Source organism: Haemaphysalis longicornis, unplaced genomic scaffold, assembly GCF_048455015.1.
Source record: "Haemaphysalis longicornis isolate Haplotype H1 unplaced genomic scaffold, Haemaphysalis longicornis Haplotype H1 scaffold_7, whole genome shotgun sequence".
Lineage (NCBI taxonomy): Eukaryota > Metazoa > Arthropoda > Arachnida > Ixodida > Ixodidae > Haemaphysalis > Haemaphysalis longicornis.
The window spans coordinates 147324172-147341005 of NW_027526422.1; the positions used below are offsets into that span (position 1 = coordinate 147324172).

Genomic DNA, 16834 nt, shown 5'->3' on the forward strand with positions numbered 1-16834 from the left:
ACCTTTTCAGGAACACATTAAACAGGAGGCTACATTTTTGTTTTGTTCCCGCTTGAAGAGAAGCTTTTGCAGGCTTTGTCCGGGGCTTCTGTTACCAGCTGTTCAACTACATACTAGAAAAAAGGAGGAAATAACATCCAGGCGACAACAGGTGCAGCCGCATTTAAAAGAGCCGGAGAACGGCTCTAGAAAAATATTGTTGCGGAAGAGAAGTGTGAGCGTCGCCCATGGTTAAAAAACTTGTGGTCAGCAACCAAAGGTTTTTTAAAAGGGCAAGAAAAACGTTTTGGCTCCCGTACGGAGCCTTGTTCACTGTTCTCACTTGTTCAAACGTCTTTTTTGCCTTTCGTTCTTCCTTTTCGTTCTTTTTTTCCTTCTTTAATTTCTTGGAACAGTGAACAAGGCTTCCGTACGAAGGCGAAATGTCTTTCTTGCCTTTTTAATGAGCCGTTGGTCGGTGACCACAAGTTTTTATCTATGAACGCCTTACCCGACCAGACAAGATTTCATCAAATATTGGATTTCCGTGCGTAGCGGGCGCAAATGATATCAACGCGGCTGTATCATTTTTTCACACGGGGTTGAAAAACTCTGTTTAGTGACGTAAAGAAACTTACCCGCGAAATAGCGAGCAGGCTTCTGTTCTGGACCAGTTTTTGGCAGTCTAAACCTAATGCTGAATGAACTGCCAAGTAAAGCTAACTCATTACGTCAATCTGAAGGTAATGTTCAACGGCATTAGAGTTCAAAGCTTAAGGTTAGGCCTAACTTTCGGGCGGTGCCTTGCCGTGCCTCCCACTCCGCTGTGTCACCAAGTGTTTTGTTCGCTACTTGAAAAAGGTGATGCCTTGTCGGTATTTAGTTCTACACCCGTCAAAGCTAGAGTAGAAATATATCATATATCTACACGCGCTATAAAGTAGAAGTGCTTTCACACAAATGACGCTCATACGACCACAGCCAGAAAGCTTTTACCAGGGCAGTAGTAGTACGCACGGGAAGAATCTACTATAGTTGCTGCGTTTGAGTAGCCCGTTGGACAACCAGTTGTAAAAATCTTCCATTTAAAGAGAGGTCCGGGCTACACTTGACTGACTCACAGCTGCTATTCTTTTTTTTTGGCAAAGCTGTCCACATCCACAAAATGAGGCTAGCAATACCGAAACGGGTGTGAGGTAGGCCGAACTGTAAATGCGGACGAGAACTGGGTTCCCGATTTATGAAACTGGGTCGTTTAATCAATACGCAGTGTAGAAACAGGAAAACTGCCATTGACAACTCGAACATTGCGAAGCCGTTCACAAATTCGAGAGTCATATTTCGAAGGAATAATCGTTAGGGAATCACAATGCTAGAGTAAATTCCGAATTCGTAATAATGTTACTTGATGAATTAAGGATTGCTTCGGTCATGGTGCCTGGCCTGTGATTTTGAGGCCACATGGGTCCCGCCATGCAGGAACTTGTTTCCACCAAAAAAGCCAAATTTCGAGATGTAGACCCACACCAAGACGTAATGTAAGTCCCTTAAATCGAGTAACTCGTGAAGAACAATTAATGTTGCCCTCGAGAAGTAAGAGCTACGTGCACCCTGCCAAGGCGCCCAAATATAGCCCCCTTCAAGGGAATACCTCATCACCGGACTTTTCTGTGCACCACATCAAACTGCAACCGCGAAGTGTATTATTCCCAAAGATGTTAAACACTTCAATAGGCCCGAATATAAAACAGAATAGTTTTTTCTCTTTTTACTTAAAGGCTCCCGTCTGCTTCTCGGTGGAATCACAGTGCACAAAGTATAAATGGCTCGTACATTTGTGCTATACCGTTTCTTTGGTGGCAACCAGCAAGAACTCGGAAGCATTTTGTTGTTTCCAATGTATGTTTTTTCAGGCCGCTGAGTACTGCCATCCCAGTTCCAGCCACTCGGTAGATTTTGGGGCTAAAGTTATGGGTTGGAAAGCTTAACTGTACGGCCGTGAAAAAGGAGGTATTTTTCATAGAAAACCGACAAAAAACACATAATTTTCACGTTTACGGGAATCATTTGTTACTAGGTACGGCCATGCGGTATACGTTTCTTGTTTAACTCTCCAGTAATATTTTTACAAATATTTTAAGAGCTGCTGGGTAAAGGAACTCATTTTAGAACCTATAGGACAGTTTCTGGAGGGTTAGTTCCAGTTCTAGGAATTTCGTGGGAACAGCCACAATACCCGTTTGACACAATGTTAGGACTCTTTTATTTATGAACACCATTACACATTTAAGAATGGGTTTATTCAAGGTGTAATTGGAGAGTGTGCGCAAAGCCTGTCACAGGGGTCCGTATGCATAACTATAATTGTAAGGAGCCGCTACAAAGTAAAAAATGAAAGTTCGAAGACATGGAAGAGCGACCTGATGTAGACAGAAAAAAGTTAGGCCAATTCAAGTAAATGACATCGTCAGAGTATTCGAAAAAAGGTACATAAGTGCACATAACATTCGCATGAAACTATACGCAGCGCATCTGAGGAAACCAGTGACCATAGAAAAGCTGCGTATATAGAAGACAGCAATTTTGTTGCTTGCAAATCAATCTTCCTTTATTGCTTTTATCCTTGTTATTAATACAAGTACGAGTACATTCCTCAAACAATGCGTATTAATAAAAAATAGAGCTACGACATCTCATAGTATCAATTCTAAAAACAATTTGAATTCACACTTCACCTGAAGGGCAGAACGTGAATGTGTAAGGTCGGATGAAGAACTGAAACCCATTTGTGGAAAATAAACTGTTCACAGATTCACAGTTTCAGTTCAGCCGATTTTCTGCGAGTCGTGGGTTAACCGCTTACGCAGGCTTAAAGGGACACTGAAGTGAATTTGTCAAGCTCCCGTTTTTGCTTGCACTGCGTAGACTGGCTCAAATTAGCACACTTTTCATCGTTTATCCGGTTGACAAATCGGTAATTATTTTACAAAGCGCGAAAGAAGAAAAACTACCATGCGCGGTTTGCGGCGGCCGCACCAACTAAGGCTGTGACGTTGAGAGGAGGGGCGCCGTGATTGGACGATGCCCAAGGTTAGCAATCACACAAGTTTCGGTTTCGGTTTCGGTTCTGTAAAACATAACCAATGGCTTTGTTGGATGGGCATTCTCAATATCTCAGTAATCATCGTACCGCGCTTCTGCCATGTTGTCGGCTGTAAAATGCACAAGATAAGCCTCCCAGGACGGCTTGTAGTCGTAGCATTCACTAGCCGAGACCTACGCAGTGCATGAACGCCCTCCGCGTACCCGCAGACGCCCAAATGTCATGCGCTTTTCCCCCATATTTGGAGCTTGCCTCCCTCATGACTGTATCGTAAAAAGCGTGCTCGCACCAGGCCAAGGGTCTGTTCATTCTGGCCTGTGCCCACTGCCTGCAAGCAGTCGGTGCTTATGGCAACAGCACGCCAACGAGAACTCGCTAGCGCGCCAGTGCCAGCCTGCGCGCGTTTTGTGAACTAGTTCATGTAGCCATGAACGTTGCGGCCCCAAAAAAGGTGAACTCAATATAGAAAACATCGGCGGAAAACAAAAAAGTTAACTTACAAAAAAAAAGCACGTACCCGCGGGGATTCGAACTCGTGACTCGCAAAACATTTACGGTGAAGTCCTAGCGCCCCAGACTGCTAGGCCACGGAGCGGGACGCGAACGCCTTCTAATATAGGGTATATATTGTACAACCGGTTTACACTTTTATTTAGTTTTGGCATTTCAAGCCGCTTAGGTGACTATTTGTTGTACTGCGATCGTGCAGTAAGCGTCGCCCGAGTTTCCACAGTAGCTCACGTCTAGCAATTGCATTTCGTAGACGGAAAAGCGTTCGCAGATGCGTAGTCGTGCTGCTGACCGCTGTGCTTGTTCGCCCAGCGCAAAAAAGTGCTTCCCGCGCCCTAGTTTTACGCTGTACGGTAAAAATATCAGTTGATTTTATTTGCTTAGTACCTATATTGACTTTGCTGACTCTTCTCCCGCCTTCAAGAGGCCTTTTATTTTCCTACTGGCGTACCAGTCAGCGAAGCGTCGCATGTGCAGCGCTTGTGTGAAGCGACCTTGACTTGGAGCTAGATACAGTGTACAAACAAACCAAGTAAAGAAAGGCACATTCTTCCATTCACAAACGTGTCCTGGCTTCGTTTCAACTAAGCGAACGAATTGCGACCAAGCAATTTTTTTTTAACCTCCTTGATTGCGACGACCCGCCGGCGGCCGGCGGACGAAACGCTGGGCCGACTGACTCTGTCGGCCGGGGAGCCGTGCAGTAGCGCAGCCGTGGCGCAGCCAATTGCCAGCTCATCCCCTCCTGACGTCACACGAAAACGCCACAGAAAATGGGCGAGCGTAAAGAGAGGAGGACAGCGTTTTCGAATTAGTTTTTCTACTAAATAAAATCGCGTAAACGCGCCTAGAGTGGTCGAAACATGGCCTGGGGACTCCGGACTACAATTTGCGCTAGTAATCACGCAATGTTTACACATCACTTCAGTGTCCCTTTAAAGAAGGAGCATAAGTAGGAAAATTACATTAGAACAAAAATTAAGGCAAGGGTAACATATTTTTTCAGAACGCACTAGTTTATACGGGTGTTGCAGACGCTTACAGAGACGATAAGTTTCAAAACCACAGGAAGGCAGCATGCACAATCAAGATTTGCGAAGTTTGCTCCGTTACTGCTGTCCTGTCGTTCCTTGCAGAACAATGCTTGAAGAGTTGTGATTGCTTTTTGAGCGTCACGCCAACATCACGCAGGGCTCCATGTAACTGTCGCTTGAAACGGCCACCGTAAAAAAAAAAAGACGTTTCCCCAAAGCGTTTTGGCGCTCTGGGGCTGTCGTTCGGGCGGATAGCTTCTAATTGATATTTGATGAAATTTTACAACATCGTTTAAATTTTTCGTCCAGTCAGGCGAGCTTACCAACCGTACTTTTTTTGCATCCGTAGCGCCTGCCACACACACAAGAGAAAAAAGAAATAAGCCGTGTGGGCAGGAATATACAAACAAAATACGGAGGTTTGGACCCATGCAGAGAAATATTGTCGCATTTTCGTCATTACAAGATTCACAGCGCGTTTTCTTCATGTAAGTGCCATCGTCTAGAGGGGGCGGCAACGCAATACATGGTGCCTGCATAAAACAACACTCGAATCGACGTTGAAATCCATGTTCAGCGTTGTGAAAGCTGGTTATTCGTTATATAAAGTGTAAGCAAGGGGTACTGACCGTTGAGAATGCCTGCTGTAATGCTCATCCATACGATGTCAGGTACCACAGCGGAGGCAATAAGAGAGGCGGAGTTGAGTACACACCCCAAGAGAGTGATGTGGTAGAGCGACATTTTGTCTTGCAGAAACCACACGAGCAGACCTGCATGTGGGAATAGATGAGACATTAGGAAGAAGTTTTTTTAACACCGCATCCCTTTTAAGACCTTTTCGCGTACGTACAAGCTTCCCAAAAACGGAGCCTTATCGAAGATAATTTGTCTGCAGCTCTGCAGCGGTAACCGCTACGAGGTATGTTACACGCGCCGTTCAAAAGAAACAAAAATGCAAAAAAACTGCTTCGTCTGCTCAACATAACGTTATTGCACACCACGTGTGTTCACTCAGCTTACTGTTTTTCTGTGCACCCGAGAACTTCTAAACTATACTTGTTGTCGGTGTATGTTCTCACTGGGATTTGGGAATCTTGTGTAGGATTCCTCAAATACGACCACACCTCGGCAAAGTTCGAGCGGCTCACTCAAACTCACTCACAATTTTTCTTTTCGAATCACCACTCACTCAACTCAGTCTCAATGCTGAGCAGCACATCTGCGCTCACTCAAACTCAAACTCACATTGAGCGCAAAACTCAGAACTCACTCGGACTCAAAACTCAAAATGTGCTCAGAACTCATAATGTACTCAAACTCAAAATGTACTCGAAACTCAAAATGTACTCAGAACTCAAAATGGACTCAAACACAAAATCTACTCAGAACTCCAAATGGACTCAAACTCAAAATGTACTCAGAACTCAAAATGGACTCAAACTCAAAATGTACTCAGAACTCAAAATGGACTCAAACACAAAATCTACTTAGAACTCCAAATGGACTCAAACTCAACATGTACTCAGAACTCAAAATGGACTCAAACTCAAAATGTACTCAGAACTCAAAATGGACTCAAACACAAAATCTACTCAGAACTCCAAATGGACTCAAACTCAACATGTACTCAGAACTCAAAATGGACTCAAACTCAAAATGCACTCAGAACTTAAAATGGACTCAAACTAAAAATTTACTCAAACTCAAAATGTACTCAAAACTGAAAATGAATTCCGAACTCAAATGGCCTTACAACTCTCTCGTGCTAGGAATTTACTGGGGCTCAGATGCACTCTGATTTCATTAGCATTCAGTGTTTTCAAATTCACGCGTGGTAAAAATATTACGGGTGCAAATCCGTGAGCTCAAACTGTTGCATTCAGCACAACATGACACCGTAGCTCCTGTGAGGTCGGAAACAATTTTCGTTGCAGATTTAATACAGCTACACCTGCTGCCCATGATGACTAGCGCTGGTTGCAAGCAATTGTACGTATATATTGGATACCAAACTCTTGATGTAGGCTCCGTGTTCGTGTTTATGACAGAGGCGGTCCAGACTCGATGGTGTGCTGGGTCCCTGGGTCGAAACAAGCAAGATTGGGCGAGGGGATGTGCGCTCACTGCTCCGTTCATTTACGTCGAAGCTGTTTAGGGTTACGGTTCCGTGCATTCTTGCTCTGCATCCTGAAAAAAAACGCCTTGCGTCAAAGCGAACTATCCCCGCGAATCTCTGAAGCGCGAGGCGTTCATGGATATGCCTTTGCTTTTTAATGCGTTGCATTCTTTGCCGAGTACCCCCCTCTCCCTACCCCCACCAGGATCGGGTAACGCCCTGCATTTACAGAAAAATGCAGATATCACGGAAGTTAAACCTGTAATAATTATAAAAGCGCAAATGTAGACAATTGTTCAAACTAAATGTTAAAAAACTAAAAAATATTAGGAAGAAAAAATATCGAAAATGGCTAACCGTGTAACACGGGAGTCATGGATAGTCTCAGATTGGGTTAAAATACAGAGAGTGCGGCGCTAAAGAATGTGGGGTATCAAATTGAGGGTCTCGAGGAGGGAAATCACCTGGGACAAACAGAAAAGTGCCTCTTTGTTTGCTGAGGCACTTGTATTAGTTTTTATTAGCATTTGCTAGGTGGGATGAGCTCTCGTAGCGCGGCTCCGACAAGCACCACGCTATCGTTGTAAGCAATTACCGCCACCGTACCCAGCTGTTAACTTCCAGCATGCACGCGTGTGCGTGTGCGAAATCGAGTGCGAGTGCGTGTGCGCGTGCGTTTGCGTGTGTGTGTGTGTGTGTGTGTGTGTGTGTGTGTGTGTGTGTGTGTGTGTGTGTGTGTGTGTGTGTGTGTGTCTGTGTGTGTGCGTGTGTGTGTGTGTGTGTGTATGTGTGTGTGTGTGTGTGTGTTGCGTCAGTCATCTGTTCTTTTATTGTGTTTAACATGTAGTCGTTGGAGAAATACAGTGCCCGAGTTCATTCTTTTCCTTTACATTGTCATCATGTGCTAGTTTTGATATCTTGCGCTGATTTCTCATTGTAATAAAATCAGTTCGAACGCACACACAAACTGCGCTTGCTTATTGTTGTGAAATGTTTTCCTTCTGTCGAAATGTGTGTTTATGTCTCGGTCGCTCTGTTGCCTCTATATCTCCTACACTCTAACAACGAGTTAATGTCTCACATGGAATTGGCCAATTCTGGATTTGAGTGCACGTTGGTACACTGTGGGAAGGAAATTACGGACAAGAAACGCGGCCGCAAGGCTTATTCATAAACAAATGTGAAATTCGCCTTTCTGATAAGGTCTGATGCCCCCTGTTACCTATGATTGTCCACAATTTTTACGACACCATATGTGTCGAAGGATTTGCTTGTTTGTTGGGACACGGGTAAATGAAGGAAGTAACGTTTGAGTGGCAGCTATTAGCAGATAGTTTTTGAGTCTGGTGATTTAAGTTCGAGAGCTTACCCCATTTGTTCTTACCCCATTTTGTTCTTACCCCATGCCATCCTGCCTCGATGATTCAGCAATTAGACGCCAATATTTTTATTACTATATACTGCATTGATGGACATCTCTGGACAAGCCTTCGCATGTATATAGCACGACTGCCTTACGGGTTGGCAGGGAATTTCGGTTAAACCCGACCCAGCAATTAAAGAAAAATACCATTTGCTATATCCTCATAACTATAATCAGAAAGCATTTTTATACTTGTCCCACGTGATCACCCTTGACGAGACCTTTAATTTGATACCCCACACACCCTAGCAGGATCAGATGGAATTCATACCAGTCAAACTAACCATGACTCTCATGACTGTAACCAGGACGCATTATTTAAATGTCCGACGTGATTTCCCTAACAGAAACCAATTTGACACCCCACATGCTTTAGCGGCCTCACCTTGAATTTAACCCAATCTATGACTCATAATGACTATCTCATAATTAGAACCACGAAGCCTTTTTTTATTTGTACCACGTGATTCCCCTCGTCAAAACCGTAAATTTGATACCCTATACGCCCTAGCCGGGTCAGTTCGGATTTTACCCAATATAAGACTCGCCATGGTTATAACCATGGTTATAACCATGGTTATAACCAGGAAGCATTTTTGTATTTCTCCCACGTGATTCCGCTCATCAAGACCATTAATTTTATACCCATCACATCCTATCGGAATCAATTTGAATGTTAAACCAATCAATGACTAACCATGACTTGAGAAAAAGCGCGAAAAACGACTACACGTAGAAAAGAACACAGGACGGTAGTCGTGTTTCGCGGTTTTTTCTCAATATGTATCACCAACTCGCCCAACTTCCAATTGTGTTAACCATGACTATCTCATGATATAGCCATACCGCATTTTTGTCCCACGTGATTTCCTCATCGGAAACTTCAATTTGATGCCCTGCACACCCAGTGGTGTCATTGTGAATTTTAACCTAATTTATGACCCACCTTGAGTATGTCATGATAATAATCAAGAAGCACGTGAGAACCCTCATCAGGACCTTTAATTTGATACGCCTCACGCCCTAGCGCAATGAAGTTAATTTTAACCGAATCTATGACTAACCAATACTACGTCATGATATAACCATAACTCATTTTGTCCCAAATGATTCCCCACATCGAGACCTTGAATTTGATTCCCCATATGCCCTCGCAGCGTCATTTTGAATTTTAACTAAATCTATCACTCATTATGACTGCCCCATGACTACAATCAGGAAGCATTTTTTTATTTACCCCGCGTGATTCCCTTTATCGGGACCTTTCATTTGATACCTTACACGCCTTAGCGTCATCAGTTTGACATTTCATTTGTCATTATTTTTTCATTGACATTTCATTGGTCATTGGTCATTGGTTTGGTCATTAGTCTGTATAAAGGGGCGTTGCCCAGTCAGTTCAGCTAATTCATTTGAAACAGCAGAAGGGACAGCCCCCGCCCCCTTTTCCCCCCGGCTCTCACCTCTTCCTTTGTTACCCCTAGTATATCAAGCCGTTAACAGTAGCAGGCGAACAACGAGCAAGCAAGCGCCGCAGTGTGCTTTCCCACCACCCTTTCCCACCCTCTTAGTGGATCCATCAGGAGGAAAAGTTAAGACAACCCTTTTAGGGGCGAAGCTTCTTAAGGCGTGGGTCTGTCCATCCTCGACGTATGTATGTAGCCACCTCTAGTTTAGTTCTTGGAAGATACTGTTTTTATAGTTGGCTCTTCTGCCTGGGTATTGTAGGACTTTTAACCTTACACAACTGTTATACACTATGCAGCCGCTCCTAGGTATTAAATCAGTGGCCCGTGGATAACATAACACATTGAGTTATGGTGCGCCGCTTCTTTCCTGATGCAAAATGCTCGCGTGAGATGTGACAGTCCGTTTCACTAAAACCAAGCTCAAATGTAGGAATCTTTCAATGAGGGTATTATTTATTTATTTATTTATTTATTTATTTATTTATTTATTTATTTATTTTAACTGGCCGAACGCCACCATATAAGAAGGGTGACATACAGTATTCAATAACAACAGATATTTTAAAAAGCCAGCTTGCAGAAGGTAACATAATAATCAGCCGGACAAATAAAATATAAAGCAAGGACTACACCAAAGATGTGAAAAGTAAGCTCATTTAAAAAGCCGTACTTATACCTTTTACAACAGCAAAATGTCCCGATAACAGACTGTCTATGGCTTTCATTACAGCAAGTAATGACAGTTCGGAAAGTTGGTTACTCAGGCCATAAGGCCAAGCAAAACAGATAAGCTAGTGCTAAAATAAATCAAAGCATTGAATACGGAGAAAAGGGAAACTGATGAGTTGTCGCATACAGTCACAGGCAGTCCGAAACTAAATCGCCGGGACTGCCGTTTCGTCTGTATCTGTACACAGGACAAACCTCACAGGAATCTACGAATGGAGGGAATCGTCTAGACCCCGCTATTCAGCGCTGGTTTCTCGGCCATCCCAGCGACGCAATGCTAGCCAGGGAAACAATATATACAGAGAATGCACGAAACCTGTGCAGGCCGATTCTAGGGGGTGTCAGGGACTGCTTGCTTGCGTCAAAAGAATGGCCAAAAATTGCCCGGCTGATGCATGTTCAAGTTTACGGCCACGTAAACAAAATGGCTGCATACTTCTGCGCCCTCCAAGGGCAATTTCAGCTTGCGATTGTAATTGCGCTACATGACCTTTTGTGCACTCCCGCAACAGGGCAAAACGAGCAACTTGACAGAGCAAAACAAGCAACAGGAATCAATCATGCTGCACTAGGAGCACTAAAATCCCAGTGTTGGATATCACGCGTGGAAAGCATGGGAGAATACTTGTAATGATACTTGCAACAGACTGTATAGTTGGAATGGTTAGTTCTCGTTCATCTTGTAGATGCAGCACCGGGGAACCTGGCCTGGATGCGGTACACGCGACGATTCTAAACCTTTAGGTCAGAACTATTATCTTGAAGAGGGCGTCAGAAGACGTCGCGCCTCCGTTTATTCCCGAGCGCCAAGCGATGTGCAGAAGACGAATGGAGGCCCGGGTTGCCAGGTTTGGCGGTTTCGCGCCAACCTGGCGACTTTTAGACGCTCGTGGCGACAGAAATTTTAGTGTGGAAACTTAGATACTTTCTGTCTCCTGTGAGCGCAGATGATTATGTATTTTTATGCTCTTCTGACACCTTACGTTCGAGAAAAAAGACCTTTGTTGGTCGTTCAGTGCTTTTCAGTAATCAAGATGAAACTAAAAGCCGTTCGGAAAAATAAAATGGCAACGATATGGCAAAGTGGAGAATCGGGCCGAAGTAGTTGGTTTCACCGAAAACATACCAACGTGCACTGCTACTTACCGGCGCTATGCGAAACACATTCTGTTGTTTTTCCTTTAATAGCAATCACCTGCCTTAAGAACCGCGTCAAAGACTTCAAGCAATGCCGTCAGTTTGAAGTGTGATGTTTAGGCAGTTCACGAGCGCTTCAGATGCCGTGTGGGGAGAGGGGTGAGCTTGAAGACGATTTGTAATAAGCACGGGAGGCAGTGAAAGAGGTGAAAACAGTCTGCAACGAACGAAATTTGTATTATCATTCATACTGAATGAATACTTTGTGTAAAGTAACAAATTTATTGTCAATCCGTGGCAAATAAATAATTGTTGTGACCAGCTTCGTTACTATTGTGCTTTCTGACTTCCTTTATACGCAAACAGTCTAATTAGGGTTGCCGCATTTCCCAGCAAAAAAAGTGTCCGTTTTTTTTGGGGGGGGGGGGGGGGGTGGTGGAGGAGTTCGGAAAGGGGGTGGTGGGGGGCGGTGCGGGGCGGCGTAGTATATAGAATTTATGTTGAAAAAAGACGCTATGTTTTTTGAAATGCAACGCATTTCTTTTAGCGTTTTGTTTGAGATAAAACAACATAGTCTTCTTTCCGTCAAAGATTAAGATTATGGTTATTGTCCTGAATGCGGGACACCGAAAAAGATATTTCTCCGCCAATGTTGCCCGCATATTAAGAACGCTTAACACGAACAGAACTTTCGCGGTGCTGTGTTGCGCGGTGTTGTGTTGTGTAGCCCAAAGTGTGGGAAAACGACGACGAAAGAAGAAAAAGAGAAGTAACGCATACTCCCAGCGTTCTACGAAAAGGTACCATTTTCGAAAAAAAAAATGTGAGCGAATGTGAAGAGCTCAGGCGTCGACACCGGACGAGGCAAGAGCGACGCATGTTTCCTTTCGGGACAACGAAAGCTACGTCCACTCAGAAACTCATCCTGCGTGAGGTGCCTGCGTCACCGACGGGAGCTGCAGTGCGCGGGGGTGAGCAGGGGTACTCTATCCCTATTAAAGGGACACTGAAGTGATTTGTAAACATTGCGGGATTACTAGCGCAAATTGTAGTCCGGAGTCCACAGGGCATGTTTCGACCCCTCTGAGTGCGTTTACGCGAATTTATGTAGTGGAAAAATCAATTCGAAAATGGTCTACTCCTCTCTGCATCCTCGCCCATTTTCTGTGGTGTTTTCGTGTGACGTCAGTGACGTCAGGAGTAGATGACTTGGCTTGACTGCCCTACTGCATGGCTCGCCGAACTTCCGACAGTCAGTCGGCCCAGCGTTTATCTGCCGGCCGCCGACAGGTCGTCGCAATTCGTTCACTCAGTTGAAACTAAGCCATGACACGTTTGTAACTGGAAGAATGTGGCTTTCTTTACTTTGTTAGTTTGTGCACTCTATCAAGCTTCAATTCCAGGTCGCTCCAAACAAGCGCTGCACAAGCGCACATGCGACGCTTCGCTTACTGGTACGCTAGTAGAAAATCTAAGGCCACTTGAAGGCAGGGGAAGAGTCAGCGAAGTCAATATAGGCACTAAGGAAATAAAATCAACCGAAACTTTTACCGTACAGCGTAAAAATCGTGTGCAGGAAGAACTTTTTTTGCGCTAGGTGAACAAGCACAGCGGTCAGCAGCATGACCACACCTCCGCGAACGCTCTTCCATCTAAGAAATGCAATTGCTAGACGTGAGATATTGCGCAAATTTGGGGGACGCTTACTGCATAGGCGCTATACAACAAATATACACTTAAGCTGCTTGAAATGCTAAAACTAAAAGAAAGTTTAAACTGTTTATACATTATATAACTTATATTTCCAACGCTGGAAAGGCTAAAAAAAAGCCCGTTGCCGAGTGGTCTGAGCGCTGGGTATGCTATTTTGGAATTCACCAGTTCAAATCCCCGAGGGTACATTCTTTTTAGATGCAAAGCATCTTTTGCTCGGGGCTATGTCCGTAGTCCGTTGGCGTCCGCACCTCTCCTGCTAATCCCCCTTTCCACGCCAGCTGTGCGATAATGCGCTTCTCCCTCTGTCCTCCTCTCCACGCCAGCGCTATATATAACCGCGTGCACGCGCCGCTGCCTCAGTTGCTTCATCGGATGAATCTCGCTCTGGCGTTTGATGAGTACTGACAGTCCTGCTAGCGGATTGGCTGACACAAGTTCAGCCAGCATAAGCCAACCAGTTAACAGAGCCGTTTGTCAGAGGGGAACCCGGAGATGATGCGAAGCATCGCAGAGTTTCCAACAACGTTCACGCGAGGTGGGTAACCAACGCAAGTGAAAATAAGGGGAACACTGCGATGCTTCGCATCACCTCAGGGTTCCCCTCGGGAAGTTGGTGTAATTTTTTTTTATAAGTTGACCTTTTCGTTTTCGGCAGATGTTTTCTATACTGAGTTCACCATTTTTGGGCCGTAGCGTTCACTGCTCCACGAAATATTTCACAGAACGCGCGCAGGCTGACACTGACGCGTTAGCGAGTTCTCGTTGGCGTGCTGTTGCCATAAGCACCGATTACTTGCGGGCAGCGGGCATAGACCAGAATCAACAGACGCTTGGCCTGGTGCGAACACGCTTTTTACGATACAGGCATGAGGCAAGATCCAAATATGGCGGAAAAGCGCAATGCATTTGACCATTTGTGGTGATGCGGGGCGTTCATCCACTGCGTAGGCCTCGGCTAGTGATTTTCCAAGCCATCCTGGGAGGCTTATCTTAGGCATTTTACAGCCGGCCACATGGCAGAAGCGCGGTATGACTATTACTGAGATATCGATATCGAGAATGCCCATGAGGTAACGTCGGATGTCAATCATGTTGTTTTACAGAACCTAAACCGAAACTTCTGTGAATGCTAATCGTGGGCATCGTCCAATCACGGTGCACCTCCTCCCGTCGTCACAGCGTTTAGTTGGTGCGGCCGCCGCAGACCGCGCATGGTACTTTTTATTCTTTCGAGCTTTATAAAATAATTACCGACTTGTGAACCGTGTAAACGATGAAAAGTGTGTTAATTAGAGCCAGTCTACACAGTGCAAGCAAATACGGGAGCTTGACAAATTCACTTCAGTGTCCCTTTAAAAGGTTGTATACCGCCATCTCTCGTATTCACTTCTCGCTCTCCAACCCAAAGGGGGCCTCGTTAATGTGCTATGGCTTGCCCACTCGCAAGACTATGACACAAGGGGCAATGTAGTTTTCTAGACACAAGGAGCTTCCTTCATCCAAGGGGCCCGAAATTACCATTACTCCCAGCCTACGTCGCCGACCACAGTTGAATTTCGGGTATACCTCGTTGTCCAGAAGAGCAGTTGCCACCGTCGTCATAACTCGATTTCCTCCCTAAAAATGAGGCAAATGTGCTCCAGACTTATTCCGACTCCAATACGTACAAAAAGGCTATGCTGCTCTTGGGTGAACATTGAAACCTCGAAAATATTTCTCTGTCTTGAAACTTACGTCCCCTTTCTCTTTTTTTAGGTTTGAAGAATAGGTTTTGTGTGTTGTGCAGTGCAAATTTTAACAGTGTACGTAAACCTAATTCTCCGGCCTCAACTGCTGGAGTCTTCGCAATGTTATAGAGTTATAAGAATTATTAGAATAAAGCTCTTACACATGATTTCTTGCAATTATTTTTCTGAAATGGATTTATCAGCGCTTACAAGCTATTATACAATTGCTGTGCAACCATGCATTGTTCTTTGTACATGTTTAAAAAAGGATATTTCGAAACTTTTTCTGCCTGGAAGCACTTAGACTTTCCTTATCATCATACGCTTTCTGACATTCTGAGAGCAACATGAAATATCAAAGAGAATTCTGTTTATGAATTCCGGGCTAACGACGTGGTAGGAGGAAGTCGGAGTTTCTCACCACCCATCACAAAGAAACATTCCGTTGTTAAAGGGTCTTAGAGCATAATAAGCAGAAAAATGAGATCGGGAAAGATCAGAAAATTGTGGCAAGTATTTTAAAGCACAAAGAACTGTTACAGTAAACACTCCTTTTAAGGATTTTTTAAGGATGCTCAAATAACGTTTGAACGTACCGGCCAAATGTTGCATCATTCCTGTCAGGTTAAGCGGCCAGCTGGCGCTCTGGTGGCTGATGCCGAACTCCTCCATGAAGGCAACGTAAAAGAGGGCGGCACTCTTGAAGAAAATGCACACGACCAGTGCCGAGATGAGGGACAGCGGAAGCAGGCTCCAGCAGCGATCTACGATGACGGGGTGGTGTCTTGGACGCTCTTTTTCCATGTTGGTGACTCTATAAAAGGGAAGAGCATGAGTACAACACTAAACCAACTATTTACAGTACAAAGAGGTCATGTTATGTATGCCAATTTTCGGAAACTATACAAAGGGGCGATTGCAGGATTCTTGAAAAATAATTTTAGAGCGCAGCAAGTAGTCTGCTGTTGCTGTGGCTTGGCTGCGGTGATGGCCTAGGCGTTGTAACCTAGCGAACGATGGGAAGACCGAAGACTGAGTGAAAATGGAGGAAGATACTGTACCGAAATTTTGAGGAAGGTGCCCGTTTGCCTAGGCGGCGCGAGACGCTCCCCCGAAAGTGTGAGGCGGAGGGCACTTGCCGACGCCACGCCGAACACGTGTGAAAAATTAGGATTCCCTTAGCTCGACTATGCCAGGATATACGTAGCGGGAGCTAAGGTTCATCTGGTTATACTTAGGTTTCCTGGTTGTCTATGATTACCTGATTATCATGCTTACTGCTGCTAAAACGACTTCCAATCCAATCCAATCCAGTCCAGTCCGGTCCAGTCCAGTCCAGTCCAGTCCAGTCACAGCTCCCCGCGCATACGATGCATGGCTCTCCAGGAACCACGCGAAACGGCTATCAAGCGGCTCCGGCGCAGCGTCAGACTTCGCTACTGCGCAGCAGAGGTGCACAGCTGTGCACGCGCTGACGCCAGTGCGTCTGCCGCGGCTATGACGTCACTCCTCTGCAAAGCGCAGACGGGCGAATGTGCAGACCCAATTCTCTACACACCCGTACTCCAACTGGATTGGATTTACAATCCAATACAGTACAATCCAATTTAATCCAATACAATCCAAGTCAATCCAATCGAAATGCAATCATTCCCAATACAATCGAATCCAATGCTCCTCGCGCTTGCGCAGCAAGGCCCTTCAAGGCCCAAGCGAAACTGCTCAACCTCGGCCAGTGTAGCGTACGCTACAAAAACCACCCTCGGCCTCTAGTGGCAGCCGAAATCGGAAACGGGAAACTAGGCATCCGTGAAAGCAGGCGTCTTGTTCTTTCAAGTTCTGCGTGCTGTACGTTCATCGGTCCTTCGGGTCCTTCGTCGGCGTCGTC

General features: G+C 45.0%; 1 protein-coding gene across 1 annotated transcript in view; it reads right to left on the reverse strand.

Annotated features, from left to right (window-relative positions):
* LOC144147106 (uncharacterized) overlaps positions 1-16350 on the reverse strand; it is a 42826-nt gene extending 26476 nt beyond the window's left edge. The window contains exons 1-3 of the mRNA XM_077679173.1: positions 16208-16350; positions 15543-15760; positions 5256-5399 (exon numbers count right to left, since the gene is read on the reverse strand). Coding sequence (XP_077535299.1) covers positions 5256-5399; positions 15543-15760; positions 16208-16218 — 373 coding nt within the window. The 5' untranslated portion in view covers positions 16219-16350. The remainder of the gene's footprint in view (positions 1-5255; positions 5400-15542; positions 15761-16207) is intronic.
* Between the last annotated feature and the right edge of the window lie 484 nt (positions 16351-16834).